Here is a 21,007-nt window from a genome sequence, read left to right as displayed (position 1 = left end):
CCGGCTCCAACGGGCTGGAGGATCTGCTGCTGCAGGGGCTGTGGGCTAGGAGTGATCCTCTTGGGGAGGCAGAGTCAGAGCAGAGAATGAGCCTGGCTTGAGTCAAGTTCTTCTTGTCCTGGTTAAGTGGCGACTCTCGCTTGGAAAGGGAGCAGTCTCCAGGTTCTTGCCTTCTTGTCATCCTGGAGCAGCTGGGGAAGCAAATCCTCCTGGAGGGCCCTGCCCACATCTCTGTCCTCCGGGCTCCCTTGCGGGCAGAGATAACTAAGGATTCAGCTCTAGCTCCTATCCTCTAGCATCTCCTGCAGAGGGGCTGAGGGGAAGGAGAGTCCTGGCCCAGGCAGGGACTGGGAGCTGACAGGAAAATGCTGATGGAGTCCCCTCTCCCTCTCCCTTCCATTAGAACTCAGCCGAATTCCCCAGGATGGGCCACCACGTGGCCCAGCTGGCTCTGTCCATCAGTGACCCAGACGAGGACATCAGCCGGCAGGCCAGGGAGGGGGTTTACCGGCTCTACCAGCTCCTGCTGCGCCAGAGGGGTAAGGAACCCGGCTAGACGAGTGAGACTGGGACCCCAGCCAATTTCTCTCCGAGTGACCCCGGCTGGCGGATCAGTCTCTCTCTCTCTCTTTCTGTGTTCTCCACCACCCCCGCAGTTCTGTTGGGCTCTGCCCACCGTGCAGCCACCAATGGGATTGGAAGGACACAAGCCCTGCAACCAGAATGACCAATGTGTATGTGTCTCTCTCTTTCCCAGAGCTGACCATCCGTGAGGTCGAAGACCTTTGGTGCTGGGACTGGCACCAGGACAGCCGGCTCCTCGGCTACAAGAACACCGCCAGGGTTGGGGAGGTAAGGACACTCTGCCAGGGCATGGCACAGCTCTGCAGGCAGGTGGCTGCCTCCTGGAGCCACGCGACGGAGTTGCCGTTCTAGGCCAGGATTTGGAGCCTGGTTCGGGGCAATCTGCTGAAGCCTCACATCTGGTTGGTTTCAGGTTTTTGCCAAATTCTTCTCGGAGGGGCAGAGAAGATTCTTCCTGCAGACAGCAGTGCTGGCCATGCACGACCCCCTGCTGCGTGTCAGCCAGGCTGGGCTGCTCCTTACTTACTCCCTCCTGGGGCAAACCGAGCAGCTGATGGGGAGCAAGGTGAGCAGCTGCATTTGACTCAGGAGATTGGGGCGGGGCCCAGGCCTCATTCCCATCCTCTGGCCATTCGCCAGCCTGGCAGCAAGGCGACTGGTGGGGAATGAGAGTGAGAGCAGGTGCTCCTGGGAAGGGAGATGAATTCACCTCCATGAGCAGGAGGGAGGAGGTTGTCCCCGGAGCAGTTCCAGCCCAGCTCGTTAGCAAGGCTAATGAATGACAAGCATTGCCTCAGCACGGACTTCTGTTCTTGGGAAGGGCAGCAGAGTCCTCTACGTGCCCTCTGCGAGCCTCTCCTGTCACCCGCACCACCACCCAGAGTTGTTCCCGTCACTGGCAGCCTGGGAGGCCAAGGACTGAGGGGTGATGGCGACTGACCGGGCAGGTCTGAGGCACATGGGCGGGGGAAGCTCGTCCTGCTGCCGGCAGGGCTGGACTCGCTCTAGAGAGAACGGGAGGATTCACTCAGCAGGGGCTGCTGATCTGCCCCATTCACCAGGGCTGCCATCCTGCGGCTTCAGCCTCAGTGGCTGGGATGACTTGGGGAAAGGTCTCAAGCTCCCCACATCCCACTTCACTGCTGCCAGAATCCCTCCGCCCCCCGCCCCGCTAGAGCCCCCTCCCTGCCCAACCTGGGTGGGGGTGGAGGAGAGGGGTCAGAGAACTTGAGCTGTGGATTGGAGGTGGAACAGCTGTCAGGGGCACTGGGTGGGAGGTGGCAGGAGCTCCCCCTACAAGGAGGTTGTTGGCACTGGAGGTCCCTTGAAAGGAAAACAAGACTCCATTCTGGGGGTCAGGAGGGGGACTCCATCGCTCAGAGGTGCGCGGGTGCTGGGTGGAATTGCTGCTGGTCCCAGGGGCCCTTAATTCCCCCTGATTCCACGGGGGCATCTGAGTCTCTGACAGGTCCTCGTTCCCTTGCAGCACGAGGTCGTCACGGCCAAAATAATGAACGAACTTCACATCATCCGGCACTTGCGCCAAGTGCCGGAGGCGCTGCAGGAATTTTGCCTCCAAGGCCACCAGCAACTCCTGCTCCCTCTAAACGGGGAGTGTAGTGAGACTGAGTGGCCTCCCTCCGAGCAGGAGAGCGAGGGCCCCTCTACACGCCCCTTGGAGGGCAGAGCCTATATCGCCCCACCCCCCTTGCCTGTTGGCTGGCCACCGGGGCCTCTGGTAGACTCTGTTTCAACTGACCGGCCTCCCTCCGAGCAGGAGAACGAGGGCCCCTCTACACACCCCTTGGACGGCAGAGCCTATATCGCCCCACCCCCCTCACCTGTTGGCTGGCCACCGGGGCCTCTGGTAGACTCTGTTGCAACTGAGCGGCCTCCCTCCGAGCGGGAGAGCGAGGGCCCCCCTACACGCCCCTTGGAGGGCGGAGCCTATATCGCCCCGCCCCACTCGCCATAAGGACCGGGGCGTGGGGTCGGAAATATAAAAGGCCGGCCCTTCACCACAGTTGGGGGACAGCCTGCAACAGATGAGGACACTTGGCCTGTTCTCCAGAGGCCCCTAACCCTAACCCCAGACATGGACGAGGACTGGCCTGGAGTACCCACTGTGGTTTACCCCAAGGAGCCGGAAGAGGCCTGGAGGCCGCGGGTACCAAACCCCGGGGAGGCAGGAAGTAGCCCAGGGGCAGCCCGGGAGATGCTGGCTGCAGAGGCCGGCGCGGCTCAGTCGGCGTGTTGCGGCTGGATCCCCGCCGACGCAGGGGCAACCAATCCTGCCCCTGCCAGCGCCTTGGGCTGGGACGCGGGGGAGGAGGGTGGGACCGCGTCCCCCTGCCACCCCACCCCGGGTGGCTGACCCCCTACACGGTGCAAGGAGGCTCTAGCCCAGGACAGGAACTGTTTGTTGGCTGGCCACCGGGGCCCCGCCCAGAATAGAGCCAGCCCTTTCAAGTCTGTCTGTTTGCTGGCTGCCAGGGTTCCACCCAGGCCAGGGCCCGCCCTTGAAGTCTGGTTGTTTGTGGGGTGCTTGGGCCCCGCCCAGGCCTGAGCCACCCCCGATACAGTGTGTTGAGGGGCTGACCACTTGAGCGACCTCAGCCCAGCAGCGCCGGCTCTACCATTTTTGCTGCCCCAAGCAAAAAAAAAAAAATGCAACAACGCTCGGACTGCCAAAGCGAGCAAAAAGAAAACCAAAAAAACCCACAACCACTTGGACTGCCGCCACCCGAACTGCCGAAGCAGAAAAAAAGCCAACAACAACGCTCGGACTGCCGCCGCCCGAACTGCTGAAGTGCAAAAAAACAAAAAAGTCGCCCGGCCTGTGCTGCCCCAAGAATGGACGGAATGCCGCCCCAGGCATGTGCTTCCTCCGCTGGTGCCTGGAGCCCGCCCCGCAGCCCAGGCCACAGCCTGGTTGCGACAGCTGATCGCTGAGGTGGGGCAGCTGCTCCACCCCCATGCAAGAGGGCGCTAGAGTAGGCCAGAGCGGCTGCAGAGGCTGGCAGCCAATTAGAGAAGGGCCAACTGAGAGCCAATCAGGGACAAGATTAGAGCCAGCCAATCCGGGCTAAGCTAGGCCCTATATAAAGGCTGCCCAGGCAAGCAGCAGGCAGTATCCCCCAAACCTTGATGGGAGAAGGTCTGTCCTCAGAGCAGGAGACCAGCATCTCCGAAAGAGCAGTGCTGGGCTGGCTCAAGGGAGCATACTACAGCTCCGGCCCAAGACCTGCCACACTGCGGGCCCTGATAGAAAGGGCCCAGAGGGCCTGGAGGGGAAGTGGCCCAGGGACAGTTGGACAAGGGGAGAGCAGGGAGACTGCCACTAGAGGATCCCTGGGTGGGGACCCAGGGTAGTTGGTGGGCCTGGGTCCCCCCGTTCTCTCTTGTACTGCAGCTGGCCCTGCGATGGCTGAGTCAAACTGCAACCGGCCCTTGAGACAAGGGGCTAGACTTCGGGGGTTTTGGTTGGCCACTGAGGCATGTGCAAGGACTGTTGCTAACCTGCTTCCCCCCTCCCCGCCGGAAGGAGATGAGGATGGATTAGGGGGCACTGCTGGAGGGAAGTGGCCTGAAGAAGGACACCGTCAAGCGGACTAGGCAGATTGTGCCACATGGAGAGACCAAAATGGTGGAGAAAAGAGACTTCTATTGGAGGGCCTGGGTGGCTGGGCTTGCCGAACAGCAGAGGGAGTTGTTCTGGCTGCTGTGGAGGTCGGCACCCAGACCAAACAAGAGATCCGGCACCGAGGGCGAGAGGCCAGGAACGCTGAACTGCTTCGCCTGTAGGTGACAGGGACACTAAAGGAGGGAGCCTCCCTCCTGGGAGGGGGCAGAGAGGCCCCACCCAGAAAAGGCACCTCCTGTGAGAGTAACAGGGGGGCCCCCAGCTTGTTGGGTCTGTGGGGAGCCAGGGCACCTGAAGAGAGAGTGCCCCTACAGGACTCCCAAGGCCCGGGCCAGCCCAGAAGGAAGGGCTAGGGCCCAAACAAGCAGGAGTAGGGATGTGTAGGGGGAAGACCCAGAAAGTGCTTCAACTGCCACCAAGTGGGACATTTAAAGAGGCACTGCCCCTTGAGGCAGAAAGGGGGAGTGTCCGAGACAAGGGCTCGGTCAGAGACCAGCCACAGAGAAGAGGTGGTGAAGACGGAGGCCCCTAGAGAGAAAGGGGCTGGGGCAGAGAGGCCCCACCGAAATGAGGGAACCCACATAGGAGCCAGGAGGGCCCATGTGGGAACCCAAAGAGAAGTAAGAACCCACGTAGGACCAGGGCGTTCTACAGTGGGAACCCAGACCCTACAGCTGGGAAGCAGCTGGCTCCAGACTCTGGAGGGCCTGCGAGAGGAAAGGGATGCCCTGCAGGCCCCACTACGAAGGAAGCTGGGGTGACAAGGACCCCTTTCCTCCCCTCCCCCGTGAGCATTTTTTAAGGGGGAGGGTTTGTGGTGGGGACGGCTGCCCCACCCCCATGTGAGAGGGAACTAGAGTAGGCCAGAATGGCTGTGCAAGCCGTCAGCCAATCAGGGAAGGGCCTACTGAGAGCCAATCAGGGCCGAGATTAGAGCCAGCCAATCAGGGCTAGGCTAGGCCCTATATAATGGCTGCCCAGAAGAGCAGCAGGTAGTCTCCCCCAGAATTTCATGGGGGAAGGTCTGTCTCCAGAACAGGAGACCAGCATCTCGGGCTGGGCAGTACTGCATCTGGCCATCCGGTGGCCGAGACAAATTGTAACCGGCCCTTGAGACAAGGGGCTAGACTTTGGGGGTTGCGGTTGGCCACCAAGGCAGGTGCAAGGACTGTTGCTAACCCCCGCCCCTGGAATGGGGTGAGGATGGACTAGTGGGCACTGCTGGAGGGGCAGTGGCCTGCAGGGCAGTGTCAAGTGATGAGCAACGTGGCTCCAGATGCCAACGGAGGACAAGAGACGGATGGGACGCTGCCAGCAGAGGGCGTTCCCCATGGACTGAACTAATTGCCAGAGCGACCAGCGGGAGGCGCCATGCTGGTGAGTCCCAACCCTGTCAAAACCGCCCAGCCCTATTGTGGGCCCACTGCTACCCTGCAGACTCTGGTCAGGACCAGACTGGGCCAGCTGGAGTGGCCTCCCTCTGAGTGGGAGAGCGAGAAGGGGAAATGGAGCCCCCTGGCACTCACAGAAACTCTCTCCCCACTCTGTGGAGCAGGGTTCTTCCCTCTGACCCCCAAATTCCTTCATATGGGGCAGGAGCTCTTTCCTTTGCACTCACTCCCCTCTGTCTACCCCCCCTCATTCCCGCTGCGCCCAGGCACAGCTCTCCCTGCCCCATATGGTGCAGAAAAGCCCTTGTGTCAGGGCCACAGCCCCACTGGAGCTCGGAAAGCTCCACTTTTGAGGAGGTAGGGGTGGGACAGAGGCTCAGGGCTAGCTTCATCTCCTGCCCTTTATTCTCCCCTTGGCCCTTCTATGGGGTCTCTGGGTGTGACAGGAATAGGAGCCTCCTTCCAGCTGACTTCCAGGCCCTGGGATCTGGCACAGCCTCCCAGACGGGCGCTTCCTGTAGCTGAGCCACGTCAGGGAGCAGTGGGGACAGGTCACCTCGTCCCAGCAATGCCGGCTCTCAAAGAGGCTTAGATGGAAGACCCCAGTCCCTCATGGAGGTAAGAGCCATTTACTGCTTGGGGCATGTGGGTCTCTTGGGGGAGAAATGGCATCCCCGATGCATAGCCTGGCTGGGAGCTTTCCCGGCCCCTGGATCCCAGCCCTGGTACAGAGCCCTATTTCTCATCATGCTATCCTCATTTTATTCTCAGAGGCGGTGTCCAGGATCCTGGAGACTGTTTCCTGCTGCAGGAGGTTTGAGCGGGGAGAGATCACTCACTGTCACGACCCAGGGGTCTCCAACCCGGGTCTACAGGGTTCATGGGAGCAGCCACTCCAACCCTCCACCTGGAAGCCTGCCGAAAATTGTTTACCTCGGACCCATGAAGTTCAGCCCCAGTTTGAGGCTCCCCTCCTGAGGTCCTATTGGAGGAGTCCCAGGAAAGCTCCCTGGCCCCTTGGCCCTGCGTAAGACAGCAGCAGGAACACGAAGCTGACTGAACACCAGGCCTGCTCCTGGTTCTGGACCGTGTGCTGCCTGGTTCTGCTGCCGCTCCCCTGGCTTGATTTCCTGGCATCTGAGTTGTGGTGGTGATCGCACGTTTGTCTTTTGCTGCTGATCTTCCAGTATCCTGACCCGGCTGACTCTGCACTCCTGTCATGTGAGTGTGGACTCTGGCTCTGACCAGTAGGTCTGGCTGCCCTTGACCCAGCCGTGACATGGACTTTGGTACAATTTCTCCATTGCCCCTTTCTGATCTCCATGAAGATACACGAGTCCCTTGGCTCCCAAAGTCCCAGTTGCCTGCTATTCAAGGGCTGAGGGGTAGTGCTTGTATCGCCCCACCCCAGCTGCTTTTCCTAGGGGAATCTCCCTAGAGCAGAGGAGAAATCTGCTCTTCTCTTAGGATCAGTCCCACCCTGGCCTCAGCTCGGCTACTTTGTTTACCTGGGGTCAGGCACCCCTTTTGAAGCCCTTAGCGTGGGGGTGGAGGTGGGAGCAGAGGCTGAAGCTCCAGCAGTTTCCACCAAAGAACACCCCCCCTGTCTTTCTATGGTCCGGCTAGGGCTCCCCATCCATCCTGGAGCTGAACACCAGATGGGAGCTGATGGATTGTCCTTGGTGGGCCATGTTCTTGTGTGTGATGAGAGGGCCAGGAGCAGATGCACCACGCCTGGCCAGGACCGGGCTAAGCAACCTGTAATGCTAGGTGAGTCAAACCATGGCCACAATACAGCCACCCTGGGCATCCATGGGGACTGAATCTGGACCCTTCACTACGAATAGCACAACTCGTTCCAACTTGAGTCATGACGCTGGTGACCCCTGCCAGCCCCTCTGAGGTGGGTCAGTATTATCCCTGTTCACTGGGGCATAGGGATAGAAAGCAACTGGCTGCAAGGTCACACACGACGTCCCTGACAGAGGCAGGAAGGAAGCGTGGGACTGATACCAGTCCAGCTCCAACCACTAGACTCCACCCATTTCCAAAGTCAGAGAACCCAGGAGCCCTGCCTCTGACACTAGGCCTTAAATGACAAGACCAACCTCCCTCCCACTCAGGAAGCCATAGAAGGGACCATCTGCTGAGCTCCCCTTGGCAATGCCGCTGTCAGAGACCATGGCTAGTGGGTGCCAAGTGCCTGAGCAGGGAACTGCTTGAGAGCCTCCTAGAGACTCGCAGGTGTTTGACTGTGACCCTCAGGGAGCCGTGGCAAGAGCCTCTCCGGCTCTAACAAAGGGTTTCTGTTCTCCTAGACAGTCAGCCCGTGAGGCCAGTTTGCAGAATGTGGAAGAGCCCTTTGGCGAGGCTTTGGAGGATTCACCATGAAGGTGGCAGCAGCCGCAGTGCCTGGGTCCCCATGGGCCAAGCCTCAACTCCTGACACTCCAGGCTAATCTCCCCCTGCTCTCAGTGGGGCTTGGCTTTAGCTGCTGGGCCTGTGAGCCTAGCCCAGGGGTCTCAAACTCCAATGACCACGAGGGCTGCATGAGGACTAGCTCATTGGCCCGAGGGCCACATCACTGACACCCCTCCCCCCTCGCTGCCCGAGGGCCTGCCCCCAGAGGGGGCAGGAGGGGTGTGGCAGGGGCTCAGGGCGGGAGTTGAGGTGCAGGGGGCTCAGGGCAGGGAGTTGGAGGGGTGAGGCAGGGGGTGCAGGGTGCAGTAGGGGGCTCTGGGCAGGGGGTTGGGGTGTGGGGTGCAGTAGGGGTGAGGGCTGCAGCAGGGGGTGCAGGAGGGAATGTGGGGTGTGGTAGAAGGTTGGGGTTCAGACGGGGCTCAGGGCAGGAGGTTGGGGTGCAGGCAGGATGTGGGATGCAGGAGGAGGCTGAGGGCAGGGAGTTGGCGTGCAGCAGGGGGTTGAGGTGCAGGCAGGGGGCTCAGGGCAGAGGGTTGGGATGTGGGGTGCAGGAGGGAGTGGGAGGTGTGGCAGAGGGTTGGGGTGCAGGCAGGGGGCTCAGGGCAGGGGGTTGGGGTGCAGGATGGCATTGGGCTGTGGCCTGGAGCCGCTTACCTAGAGAAATAGCCCCGCAGGCCGCGTGTTGGAGACCCCTGGCCTAGGCCGAGCACTCAGGGATTCCCATCCGCCTGCTCAATGGCGAATGCAGCCCCCCAAAGAAGGGAAGAAGAACGGAAGTGAAGGAGTAAAGCTGGACCATCCGCTGAGCTGCTGCACTCAAGTGAGCAGAGCCGGGGCGAGAAGAGGGAGAACTCGAAGGTGGCTGGCGGCAGTAGGGAGGAGAAGCAGTTTGGGAGCCAGGAGAGGAGAAATAAATAGTTAATGACAAATGCTGCCGGCTCTCTCTTGTGTGCTGAAGGGTTGAAAAGGGGTCTCTTTACTATCAGGCTAAACTTTCAAATAGCTGTGTATGGGGGTGGGGGGGAGGGTCAATAAAGGTAAGAGGTCGCTCTAGGGGCTTGAAATCCCAGATTCTGGGGCTATTGCCTCCTTCTACCAGCTGATCTCAACCCAGCAACTCCCTCAGCTGGTAGCAGTAGTGAGCTCTTGTCCTCCTTTTCTGGACTAGCCACCAGAAAAAGGACACGATCCATGTGGCCAAGGAAAGAGAGAGGCAGTGTTGCCTGTTACCATGGCTCTTGTGAGGGAACATGGCAGGTTACGCTGGACTAGGTAGGCGCCACATGTCTCCAGACCTGCACCTCCCGAGGCTCCAGAGACTTCGCTCCCGATCCCAGAGCGTCCTCAGAGTCCTAAAGCACCAGATGGATTCTGGCCTCTCCCCCCACCTCAGCAGTCCAGAAAAAGTTTTGTAGACATGTTGTGTCCTCGCCTGCCACACTCCCCTGTTGGCGACTAATGCAGTCACAGAGTCCAGGCTCGGTGACAGGCATTGCTCTGGGCTGGGACAAGCAGGAGGACGTGAGCTGCAATGGATCCCCCTGTGCGTGGGCTGAATGGGCAACCTCTCTCCTGCCATCTCTGCTTTCCAGCCCACAGGCACTAAGGAGAAGGTGATGCACTTACCCCAAAGGTGGGGGTGGGAAGAAGCAGAGTGAAGAGGAGATCAGAGCGCCATCCCATAGCATTCCTCCTAGAGTCTCTCCAACCACCACCTGGCTCCTTCCTGCCGTAGGCCGCGGCCCCTAGGTTCCACAGGGACTTTCTGAATTAACCCTCTAGAAAGCTGCCTCTGGCTTCCTACAAGCTCTCCCACGGCCCTGTCACAGGAGGTAAGGAATAAGGTCCTGCCTCCCCCAACTGCTCGGGGGAATCCTCTCCGAGAATCAGTGGAGGGCTTTATGCAGCTCAACAAACAGATCCCTTTGTGTGGTGTTGTCAAGAAGCTGCACCCCCCTTGGCAGCTCATTTTAGAGCAACATTAACTCCCCCAGGGATTTCTGCTCTAAATGCTCCAGGCCTGAGGGAAGGATTCTGTGGAAAACAGGCCTTTCCCTTGCTCCAATCCAGGTGTGACAATGTGGTTCTAGCGGAACCCAACTGAGAGTGCCAACTCAGGACAAATTGCTCAAATAGGGCAGTTACAGCCCAAGGCTGGGGTTTTTTCCACCTCTAAGGCAAACCAAACCAGCCAGACTAGGAGGCCTTCGGTCTCACCCCACTGGCTAACCGCAAGTCTCACAAGCAATCTCCTTAGACACTCCAGTTTCCCAGTACTCCCACCAGTGCCACTCGTTATGGGGACAAATGGTTATGAAAACCAATACCCCAGTAAAAGAAAAAAGGTTCTCCTGATCCCAAAGGACCAAGCCCCAGACCCAGGTCAATATACAAATCAGGTATTACCCACAAATCACGCTGCTGCCGATCCTTTAGAATCTAAAATCTAAAGGTTTATTCGTAAAAGGAAAAAGATAGAGATGAGAGTTAGGATTGGTTAAATGGAATCAGTTACATACAGTAATGGCACAGTTCTTGGTTCAGGCTTGCAGCAGCGATGGAATAAACTGCAGGTTCAAATCAAGTCTCTGGAACATCCCCAGCTGGGATGGGTCCTCAGTCCTTTGTTCAAAGCTTCAGCTTGTAGCAAAGTTCCTCCAGAGGTATGAAGCAGGATTGAAGACCAGATGGAGATGAGGCATCAGCCTTATATAGTCTTTTCCAGGTGTAAGAACCTCTTTGTTCTTACTGTGGAAAATTACAGCAAAATGGAGTCTGGAGTCCCATGGGCCAGTCCCTGCATACTTTGCTGCGTTACAAGGCTTATCTGCCTTCTCTCAATGGGTCCATTGTATAGCTGATGGTCCTTAATGGGCCATCAAGCAGGCTAGGCAGAGCTAATCTCAGCTTGTCTGGGATGTCACCCAGAAGCATAGCATAAGTTTGCCATACAGACAGTATAGAGCCAATATTCATAACTTCAACTACAAAACTGATACACACATATAGACAGCATAATCATAACCAGTAAACCATAACCTTGTCCTAGACACCCTATTTGACCCCCTTTATACAAGATTTGGGTGCCACTACAGGACCTTGGTTGCAACAATGATCTATACGGTCCCAGTTTATGTCAATAACGTCACCCCCCCAACGCAAAATTGATGCAGGAAGGGATGACACAAACATCACTGACTGCATCCCAAGAGCTCCCCATCCTGGGTTCTGTCTCACTACAGCTAGTATTGGGTTAGAAGCCATACCAGTGTATAACAGAAATGGTTTATCAAAATCATGTTCAACCACATGATTGAACCTCTTTACAACCTCAAGGTAAAACTTAGTCAGAACAATAGTGGATTGGATCTGCTCTGGCAGCATGGTTCCTGTATGTCTCATGTGATCTTGCCAAGAGCTAAAGAAAACAGCTACTTTATCCATACCAGCTCGGGCAAATGTTTGGAACCCAATTAACATTGAATAAATGCAGATATTAATGTTCTTCATAGTACAGGAATCTTAGCATTTAGCCATGAAAGCAATATGGTAGTGTGCCTCAGTCTTCCTCTTCATACAGCACATTAGGTCTGGAATGTCTTTTCCCCTGTGAAAAGTTCCCATATTGTTTATAGGCATTACCAGTGAAACCCCAGTGTAACAAGGCCTTTTAACATAACGTGTGTTCTCATGTACTCCTTTTAACATGTTCAAGGGATTCTCCAAAAGATTAGACACATTGTACATTTTTACAGTTTGTGGCAATAGCAACACATTCATTACAAAATTTAGCAATAACAACAAGTTCATTGCAAGTGTCCATCTGCAATCATGGTTGTCATGCCACCCCTTTGGCCCAATACCATTGGAGTTTGGGCATTTTAGGGTTAACCTGTGGCTTCCCTTTGCAAAATTCAGTGTTCTCTGTCCTCCTTGTCCTGCCGAATCAAACCCTGATTTCTCTTGCTTAACAGAATTCACTGGCTGATGGGGTGGGCCCTCTGTGCTAACAGCTATTAGCAAGTCCTCCCTTTCCCAGCCAGGCAAGTAATTTGCACTACCCCAGACCAGAGCCAGTCCACCAGTTTTCATATCCTTAACTGCTATAATTTCCAAGGCTGGACTCTGCCTTAAAGAGATACCACACAAATCCAAAGAGTCTGCGGGTGAGAGTTTGCTTGCTCTCCCCCGCATCCTCAAGCATTCAGCCATAAAACTGCTCTGCTCTGACACATCAGTAACCAAATCTGTCCTCAAACCCTGAAGCACAAACTGCTCGTTTAAAGAATCAGAAAGGAGACATTCCTGTTCCAACACCATTGTCTCCCCAACAAGTTGGCCCCACACAGCCACTTGGTTATAGGGCTGCCTCAATTCCTTAACAACTTTTACTTCCTCTGAGACCTTCTCAAAGCTACCCACACTGGATCTTTTAAAAGGAAAGTCAGTGAATCCATTCACAACAGACAATTTCTGGGGGCTAGGAACTGAAACTTCCTTGATTAAATCACTCTCACACCCTTCAGTTGCAGGGAACTGCTTGCACCGAGTACCATGAGGATTCCTTTCTCCAGGAGCTTTTCTAAGCAGCAAATCGCCCCTCACAGAAATTCTGCCCTTACCCTCTTCACCTAGGGCTTGCTCTAAAGGAACACTTTCCTGAGCAACAACAGACTCTGTCTGGGTTTTACTTGCATTCAGGATCACCTTTGGCCCATCAGGCAGATCTCTACACAATCCCCTTTCAGGCAAACCCATAGACTTCCTAGATAAAAGGTTAGAAATACTTCCCTTCTCTTTGCCACACACAAGCTTAGGAATTTTTTCCTTTTTGCTACAAGTTGTTAAACTGTCCGTAGGTACCACAACCAAATTACCTTTCTGCTCTCCTTGTGCCCTGGCTAGGGTATCACCCTGATCAGACAGAGTTGTTACACCCTTCTCCAACCACACATGAGCAACAGGCAAAATACAAGCACCAGAATTTTCTGGTCTCTGGGATTTTGCTAAGACACTAACTGGATGCAACCTAGTTACGGTGCCATTCTCCCCAGCAGATGCAAACTTAGGACCATTCCCTTCCTGGGCTTTAGTTGAATCCAGAACCAACTCTGAGACAACTAAATTACTCTCAACCATCACAGGCCGAAAGGCACCTTCTGTCTGCTCCACAGACAAAAAAGAGTTGGAGATGCATTTTCCTTTACTAGACATATAGTTTGGGATTTCATTTCCCTTGTCCCAGCAAACCGGGCTGTTCACAGACAACTGCTTGGAGACTGGGGTAGCTTCCTCCATAGGCAAGTCAATACCCCTGACAGACACAGGCACATTTCCTTCACTGTCGCTATTCTTCGCCCAGGAAACAGATAAGGTATAGGGACACTCATCTTCCACTCTCCTTGCCTTCCCAAACTGCTGACTAGATAGAGCCATCAGTTCACAAGACTGCCTAGACTCATCCAAAATCTCCTTGTTCTCCTCTCCCTTCGCTTGATCTAATTCCAGATTTACTTCTGAGACATTAGATAGATATTCAGAAACTTCATTCACAGCCAAACAGCTACTCTCCAAGGACAAACTTTTGGAGAAACCCTCCATAGGCACAACCTTAGGATCAATCCTCTCTTGTGCTTGGTTTGTATTAACTTGACTGACCATAGCTTTAATATCATTTCCAATCATAATATCCTTAGGGATTATGTCTTTTACTCCCACAACCATGGTGCCCTCCAAACCCTTCCATTTCAGGTGGATTTTAGCCAAAGGCACCCTGACAAAATACTTAGATAAGGCTACAACAGTTACATCTTCACCTGGCAAATAATCTTCCTTCCTGACAAGACTTGCTTTAACCAGAGTAATATCTGCTGCGGTGTCCCTCCATGCCATACACCTTACTCCATTCACTTCTGCACTGCTAATAAACTCTGCGTTATTTCCCCCATATTTAGCTTTAATGTGAGTTTTAAGGTCAAATTCTTCAGAGACCACAGAAACAGCATTTGCACACAGGGCACCAATGCTGGGCTCTGTGTGGCTTGCCTGTGAGTTTACAACAACAGGGTTAGCATTTGCCGTGGCATTTGGGGTTGCTGGTTTTGGACTGCCCTTCAGTGTCGGGCAGTCTGGTCTCATGTGGCCCAGGATACCACAGTGATAGCATGTAACCTGTTCCGTCCTGGGATGTGAGTTCCTACCCTCCAGGCCCCCTTGAACTCCTTTAGAAGAGTCAGGTTTATTTTTAAATCCTTCCCTCCTCTTGAACTGGGGAGAATGGTGATTACTTTTCCCCGGGGTTTTACACCCTTCTCGAGCCCTGTTTTGGGTATGGGCATCCGCAATCTCTGCTGCCCGTAGGACTGACTCAGGGTCCCTGTCACACACAGCTGCTCTCACATTGTCAGGCACAATGTCTAAGAACTGTTCCAAAGTTATTAAATCCAGCAGTTTTTCAAAACTCCCATGCGCCTTGGCTCCCACAACCCACTTTTTAACAAAACCCATCAGCTTATGAGCACATTCTACAAAAGTACAATCCTTAGACATTTTAAACTCTCTAAACTTAACTCTGTAAGATTCAGGAGTAACCTTGAACCGCCTTAACACAGAATCCTTAAACCGCTCATAATCTAAGGCTTCTTGTTCCCCCAAGTCATTGAATACCTCCCTGGCTTTTCCAGTCAGTCTGGTCAGCAGGACAGGCATTCGCTGACCCTCGGGGATCTGGTACAGATTGCAGAGGCGTTCAAAGGTAGACAAAAACTCCTCTATATCCTCAGTATCGTTGTAAATGGGACACATCCTTTCCCAGTTTTTCTCATGGCGGGGGGGAAGTGGAGTACCAGGTGGGGACGACTTTCTCCGCTCTTCCATTACTTGGAGCTGAAGTCTGGCCGTCTCCTGTTCAGCAACGAGCAGCTCTAGACGCCCCTTACGAGCTCTCTCTTCTCTCTCATCAGCCTCCTTCTTTCTTTGATCGGCTTCTTTCTCTCTCTCAGCAGCCTCCTTCTCTAATTCTGCTATTTTTTGCTTCTCCAGCAATCGAAGATCTGCTAGCTTCTGTTCATGCTCAAATTGCAGTTTACTTGTCACCCTTTGCATCCTAATGTTTTCTGCATCTTCTGCAGCCTCAGGTAAGGGCTGTGCTCTTGCCCCCTGATCACTGGCTATTAACAGATTTCTCAGTTCTTCCTTTGTAGCTTTCTTTCTAAAGCTTATCCTCTTTTCTGAACACAAATTTTCCAGGGCTTTTTTGCCAAGTCCCTCATATGCTCTTTGCTCAGCCATTGCAGCAGCTCTTTAACCAACAAAACTCTCAATCCCAAAATTCAAATTTGGATAGCGTGGGGTTCTGACCCAAAGCTTAATTGACCTGGTTCTGTGGATCCAAGCACGACTACACCACTGTGACAATGTGGTAATGGCGGAACCCAACTGAGAGTGCCAACTCAGGACAAATTGCTCAAATAGGGCAGTTACAGCCCAAGGCTGGGGTTTTTTCCACCTCTAAGGCAAACCAAACCAGCCAGACTAGGAGGCCTTCGGTCTCACCCCACTGGCTAACCGCAAGTCTCACAAGCAATCTCCTTAGACACTCCAGTTTCCCAGTACTCCCACCAGTGCCACTCGTTATGGGGACAAATGGTTATGAAAACCAATACCCCAGTAAAAGAAAAAAGGTTCTCCTGATCCCAAAGGACCAAGCCCCAGACCCAGGTCAATATACAAATCAGGTATTACCCACAAATCACGCTGCTGCCGATCCTTTAGAATCTAAAATCTAAAGGTTTATTCGTAAAAGGAAAAAGATAGAGATGAGAGTTAGGATTGGTTAAATGGAATCAATTACATACAGTAATGGCACAGTTCTTGGTTCAGGCTTGCAGCAGCGATGGAATAAACTGCAGGTTCAAATCAAGTCTCTGGAACATCCCCAGCTGGGATGGGTCCTCAGTCCTTTGTTCAAAGCTTCAGCTTGTAGCAAAGTTCCTCCAGAGGTATGAAGCAGGATTGAAGACCAGATGGAGATGAGGCATCAGCCTTATATAGTCTTTTCCAGGTGTAAGAACCTCTTTGTTCTTACTGTGGAAAATTACAGCAAAATGGAGTCTGGAGTCCCATGGGCCAGTCCCTGCATACTTTGCTGCGTTACAAGGCTTATCTGCCTTCTCTCAATGGGTCCATTGTATAGCTGATGGTCCTTAATGGGCCATCAAGCAGGCTAGGCAGAGCTAATCTCAGCTTGTCTGGGATGTCACCCAGAAGCATAGCATAAGTTTGCCATACAGACAGTATAGAGCCAATATTCGCCATACAGACAGTATAGAGCCAATATTCATAACTTCAACTACAAAACTGATACACACATATAGACAGCATAATCATAACCAGTAAACCATATCCTTGTCTTAGACACCCTATTTGACCCCCTTTATACAAGATTTGGGTGCCACTACAGGACCTTGGTTGCAACAATGATCTATACGGTCCCAGTTTATGTCAATAACGTCACACCAGGCTCTGCTGTTCTGATGCTGCAGAGACTTGAGGGTTCCTGGAGAGCATGCTGCAACGCCAGCAATCCCATGGGGCCTCAGCCCTCAGGACATGTTCTCCTTCTCCCCCAGCACCGTGCAATGGAGGGAAGAAAGGGACACGGGAGATGGAGTCTCTCACTGCAGGATGGGTTATCTGTAAGCCAGGAACACCAGTGTGGACGCAGGGGAATGCTGTGCTGTGGTGTATGTGCCCTGAAGGATATCACTCGTGAAGGGAAGCAACACCGCCCTTGGCAGCGGAATCTGGGCAATAAGGAAGAGGAGATGGAAATTCTCCCTGGGGAGGGGAAATGGGGAAACCCGGGGGGACGATGGGTATGTCGCTGGTTACAGCCCACTGAGGTAGGGGAGAGAGGGTACAAAAAGTGGTGGGCAGGGAGGTGGTTCTCAAACTGTGGGTCAGGACCCCAAAGTGAGTTACAACCCCATTGTAATGGGGTCACCAGGGCTGGGGTCTGGGGCCAAAGCTGAAGTCCGAGCCCCCCTGACTGAGGGGGAAGCCAAAGCCTGAGGGCCTCAGCCCTAGGCAGTCAAGCTCGGGTTGCAAGCCCCTTGTCTGGGGCTGAAGCCCTTGGGCTTCGATTTTGGCCTCCCCATGCAGGGTGGGGGGATTTGGGCTTTAGCTTTCTCCCCAACCCAGGGTTCAGGAGGGCTCAGGCTTCGGTCCCCCCTCCTGGGGTCGTGTAGTAATTTTTGTTGTCGGAAGGGGGTCGGAGTGCAATGAAGTTTGAGAGCCCCTGCATTAGACACATCATTACCTGTTTTACGTTCTTGGTTATGGAGAACCCCGGACCTCGAATGGACAGGGATCAAGCTGCTACTGACACAGCCCAGCAGATGAACCGGTGGGGGGCTGGCACCATTCACTGAATCCAAACCAGAGAGCAGGAAATGTTTCTCCTTTTGCACCTGTCTATGACTTGTGGGAAGAAATTAGGTTAGCCCGGGGGACTTCCTACTGGGAGACAGACAGGGGCGGTCTCACGTAGCCAGGAGTAAATCGTCCTTGGCCATTTAAAAAAATTATAGATACTTTTCTAATGCAAAGTTTTGTGCCCAACTAGGAGTGACTCTATTGTGGGCCTCCTTGTGTTGGATAAAGATGAACTGATCACTGGACTGGATGTCCGTGGTTGCTCTGGGGCCAGTGATCATGACTTGACTATTCAGTAAGGACCAGTATCCTTACTGGTTTTGGAACAAATTGATAAATTAAACAGCAATAAGTCACCTGTCCTTCAAATCAGCTTCCACACCAGATGCCTGGAGGAGAGCTAATATGACACCAATGCATAAAAAAGGCTCCAGAGATGCTCCTGGCAATTACAGGCAACTAAGGCTAACTTCAGTACCAGGCAAATTGGGTGAAATTATAAAGAGCACAATTATTAGACACATAGATAAACATAATTTGTTGGGGAAGAGTGAACATGGTTTTTGTAAAGGGAAATCATGCCTCACGAATTTACTAGAATTCTTTGAGGGAGTCAACAAGCATGTAGATAAAGGTGATCCCGTGGATATAGTGTACTTAGATTTTCAGAAAACATTTGAGAAGGGCCCTCCCTTGGCTCTGAAGCAAAATGGGATAAGATGGAAGGTCCTCTCTGGGATATGTAACTGGTTCAAAGGCAAGAAAGAAAGGGTCTGACTAAGTGGTCAGTTTTCAGAATGGAGAGAGGTAAATAGTGGTGTCCCCCGGGGCTCTGTACTGGGACCAGTTCTGTTCAACATACTCCTAAGTGATCTGGAAAAAGGGGTAAAAAGTGAGGTGGCAACATTTGCAGCTGATACAAACCAACTCAAGTTAGTTAAGTCCAAAAGAGAGTGCAAAGTGTGACAAAGGGATCTCACCAAACTGAGTGACTGGGCAACAAAAAGGCAGATGAAATTCAATGTTGATAAATGCAAAGTAATCAATTACAACATGTCAGGGAAGATTCTAGGCATCAATGATCTGATCTTTGGGTTGATGGCGGTAAACAGATTCCCATAAGGCTCCCTCTCTCCCTCTTCCCAAGAGCCACCCTCATCTTCTCTCCCCTTTCTGCTCCCGCATCCTCTGCAAACTTTCGAAGATGGATGCCTCGTGATGGCCTTCTCTCATGGGGATGTGGCCTAGTGGTCAGGGTTTCGGCCCTTTTGGGGGGAAGGGCGCAGCAGATGGTGGGGGAGCCCAGGGCCTCCCACTGGGCTCTGACCCAGGCTACTCTGGGGCAACACGAGGGGGTGACCCTTCCTAGCACCCCGCTATTGTCCAAAGTTCGCAGTTTATCACAGGAAGCTCTGAAGGGTGCTTGGCAAAGGGGAGTCATGCCATGGGGCGGGGGGTTGCAGAGGAGCAAGGGGGAGTCATGTCATGGTGTCAGGGGTTGCAATGGGGGAAGGGGGAGTCATGCCATGGGGCGAGGGGTAGCAATGGGGCCGGTCCCCCCCACTCACCTGGAGGTGAAGACCTTGGAGCAGCTGACGGAGGGGCTCAGGTCGCACATGGCCCGGTACCCGGGGTCCCGCTCCCGCGAGCTCTCCACGTACAGCGCGTACACGGAGAGCGCCAGCCCCAGCGCACACAGCACGAGCCGCAGCGCCCGCTCCCAGCCCGGCGCCGCCATCTCCTACTGCCACCACGCGCAGTGCATGGGTTCACCCCCACTGGCCCGCGCACCTGCCAATCAGCAAACGGCTCCGGCCCATTGGCTGCCCCTTCAGGAGGTGGGATGGCAGAAGCAAGGGATTCTGGGACTTGTAGTTTTATGTACCAGTGGAGGAGAAGGGGGAGCTATGGTGCTTATGGGGAGGAGTCTAGTGCTTGGACCAGAGCCCTGGGGTAGCAGGGGGCTCCGGGGGCTATTTAAAGTGCCGGGGCTCCAGCTACCTCTGCTGCCTCGGTCCTCTAAATAGCCACGAGAGCCCCACAGCTTCCCCAGGGCTCCGGCAGCTATTTAAAGGGCCAAGGTGGTAGAAGCATGGGGGCCCCTGCCCTGCCTGCAGCCAGCCCCTGCTGCACCCCCTGCCCTCCTCCAGCCCCGCACACCCTGCCCCCACCAGCCCGTCTCCAGCCAGCCCCTGCCTGCAGCCAGCCCCTGCTGCACCCCCTGCCCGCACCAGCCCCGCACTCCCTACCCTGCCTGCAGCCAGCCCCTGTCTCCAGCCAGACCCGCACCCCCTACCCCGACCAGCCCCTGTCTCCAGCCAGACCCGCACCCCCTACCCCGACCAGCCCCTGTCTCCACCCAGACCCGCACCCCCTGCCCACAAACAGCCCCTGTCTCCAACCAGACCCGCACCCCCTGCCCACAGCAAGCCCCTGCTGCACCCCCTGCCCCAGCCAGCCCCTGCCCGCAGCCAGCCCCACACGCCTTGCCCTGCCTCCAGGCAGACCCTACCTCCAGTCAGCCCCTGCCCTGCCTCCGGCTAGCAATGTATGTAATATATAATTTTAATTTTATTTATATAGTTATGGAAAGTAAATAATACATGGAAGAAATGAAGGGGGGGGGGTTACGTGTTTTTTTTTAATCATCCCTATCGGGGCCCCGCCTAAAATGTTCAAATTGGGCCCCTCACTTCCTAAAGCCAGCCCTGCATACAGTAATGGCAAAGTTCTTGGTTCAGGCTTGTAGCAGTGATAGAATAAACTGCAGGTTCAAATCAAGTCTCTGGAGTACATCCACAGCTGGGATGGGTCATTCAGTCCTTTGTATAGAGCTTCCTTTTATAGCAAAGTCCCTCCAGAGCTATGAAGCAGGATTGAAGACAAGATGGAGACGAGGCATCAGCCTTTTATAGTCTCTTGCCGTGTGGTCTTTGCTTTCTTTGTCCCAAGAACACTCTATCCAGCATGTGGCATAGAAAAACCTTAGAGTTCTGTCCATAGGCAGGTCCCTGCATGCCTTGCTGGGTCACAAGGTGTATCCACCTTCTCTCAATGGGTCAATTGTATAGCTCATGGTCCTCAGTGGGCCATCAAGCAGGCTAGGCAGAACTAACACCAACTTGTCTGGGGTGTTCCCCGGAAGCATAGCACAAGCTTGAAATACAGACAGTATAGAGCCAATATTCAGAACGTCAACTACAAAACTGATACACATATACAAATAGCATAATTATAATCAGCCAATCAGAACCTCTCCATAGACCCCTTCCACGACAACCTTTATACAATATTGGCTGTAAATATATAACAGTGGTCACAACGGTGATCCATACAGTTACAGATTATGTCAATAGCGTCACAGGAGGTGACACGGCATCAGTGAGACCGATATTGGAATACTGCATCCAGTTTTGGTGTCCTCCTTTGAAAAAGATGTTGTGAAATTGGAGCTGGGGCGGCAAAGAGCCACCAAATGTTCTGAGGGCTGGAGAAAAATGCCTTCTAGTGAGCGATTGAAAGAGCTCAACCT

The 21,007-nt window shown here is 54.0% G+C and overlaps 2 protein-coding genes across 6 annotated transcripts; one reads left to right on the top strand and one right to left on the bottom strand.

Moving 5' to 3' along the window:
• Window positions 1-168: 168 nt before the first annotated feature.
• LOC135975792 (protein diaphanous homolog 1-like) lies at window positions 169-8,594 on the top strand. 4 transcript variants are annotated; one of them, XM_065568282.1, is made up of 6 exons: window positions 169-539; window positions 758-852; window positions 998-1,150; window positions 2,072-6,237; window positions 6,391-7,389; window positions 7,938-8,594. In XM_065568282.1, exons 1-4 carry the CDS (start codon window positions 425-427, stop codon window positions 2,558-2,560), a joined length of 852 nt encoding a protein of 283 aa, XP_065424354.1. In that variant the 5' UTR covers window positions 169-424; the 3' UTR covers window positions 2,561-6,237; window positions 6,391-7,389; window positions 7,938-8,594. The 4 variants fall into 4 exon arrangements, with proteins under 4 accessions (XP_065424354.1, XP_065424356.1, XP_065424357.1 ...); XM_065568284.1 differs by having other exon boundaries at window positions 2,072-6,840; window positions 7,246-7,389; XM_065568285.1 differs by having other exon boundaries at window positions 2,072-7,389; window positions 7,942-8,594.
• A 1,877-nt stretch (window positions 8,595-10,471) lies between these two features.
• Window positions 10,472-19,236, bottom strand: LOC135975793 (vitamin K epoxide reductase complex subunit 1-like). Of its 2 annotated transcripts, none has more exons than XM_065568286.1 (3): window positions 19,044-19,236; window positions 17,360-17,520; window positions 10,472-16,734 (listed from the first exon to the last, which is right to left on the bottom strand). In XM_065568286.1, the coding sequence occupies exons 1-3, from the start codon at window positions 19,211-19,213 to the stop codon at window positions 16,637-16,639; spliced, it is 429 nt and encodes a 142-aa protein (XP_065424358.1). In that variant the 5' UTR covers window positions 19,214-19,236; the 3' UTR covers window positions 10,472-16,636. The 2 variants fall into 2 exon arrangements, with proteins under 2 accessions (XP_065424358.1, XP_065424359.1); XM_065568287.1 differs by having other exon boundaries at window positions 10,472-11,647; window positions 19,044-19,218.
• Between the last annotated feature and the right edge of the window lie 1,771 nt (window positions 19,237-21,007).

The sequence above is a fragment of the Chrysemys picta genome, chromosome 15, assembly GCF_011386835.1.
Source record: "Chrysemys picta bellii isolate R12L10 chromosome 15, ASM1138683v2, whole genome shotgun sequence".
NCBI lineage: Eukaryota > Metazoa > Chordata > Testudines > Emydidae > Chrysemys > Chrysemys picta.
This window is presented reverse-complemented; position numbering and strand designations above follow the sequence as displayed.

Bases quoted from the DNA above. Each gene is read 5' to 3' on its own strand.
- LOC135975792 (XM_065568282.1), top strand. From the start codon at position 425: ATGGGCCACCACGTGGCCCAGCTGGCTCTGTCCATCAGTGACCCAGAC. The intron at 853-997 runs GTAAGGACACTC...GGTTGGTTTCAG, and splicing joins ACACCGCCAGGGTTGGGGAG to GTTTTTGCCAAATTCTTCTC. The intron at 1,151-2,071 runs GTGAGCAGCTGC...GTTCCCTTGCAG, and splicing joins AGCAGCTGATGGGGAGCAAG to CACGAGGTCGTCACGGCCAA.
- LOC135975793 (XM_065568286.1), bottom strand. From the start codon at position 19,213: ATGGCGGCGCCGGGCTGGGAGCGGGCGCTGCGGCTCGTGCTGTGTGCG. The intron at 17,521-19,043 runs GTGAGTGGGGGG...TCTTCCCACAAG, and splicing joins TCCAAGGTCTTCACCTCCAG to TCATAGACAGGTGCAAAAGG. The intron at 16,735-17,359 runs GTAATGATGTGT...CCTGGCTTACAG, and splicing joins TAACCAAGAACGTAAAACAG to ATAACCCATCCTGCAGTGAG.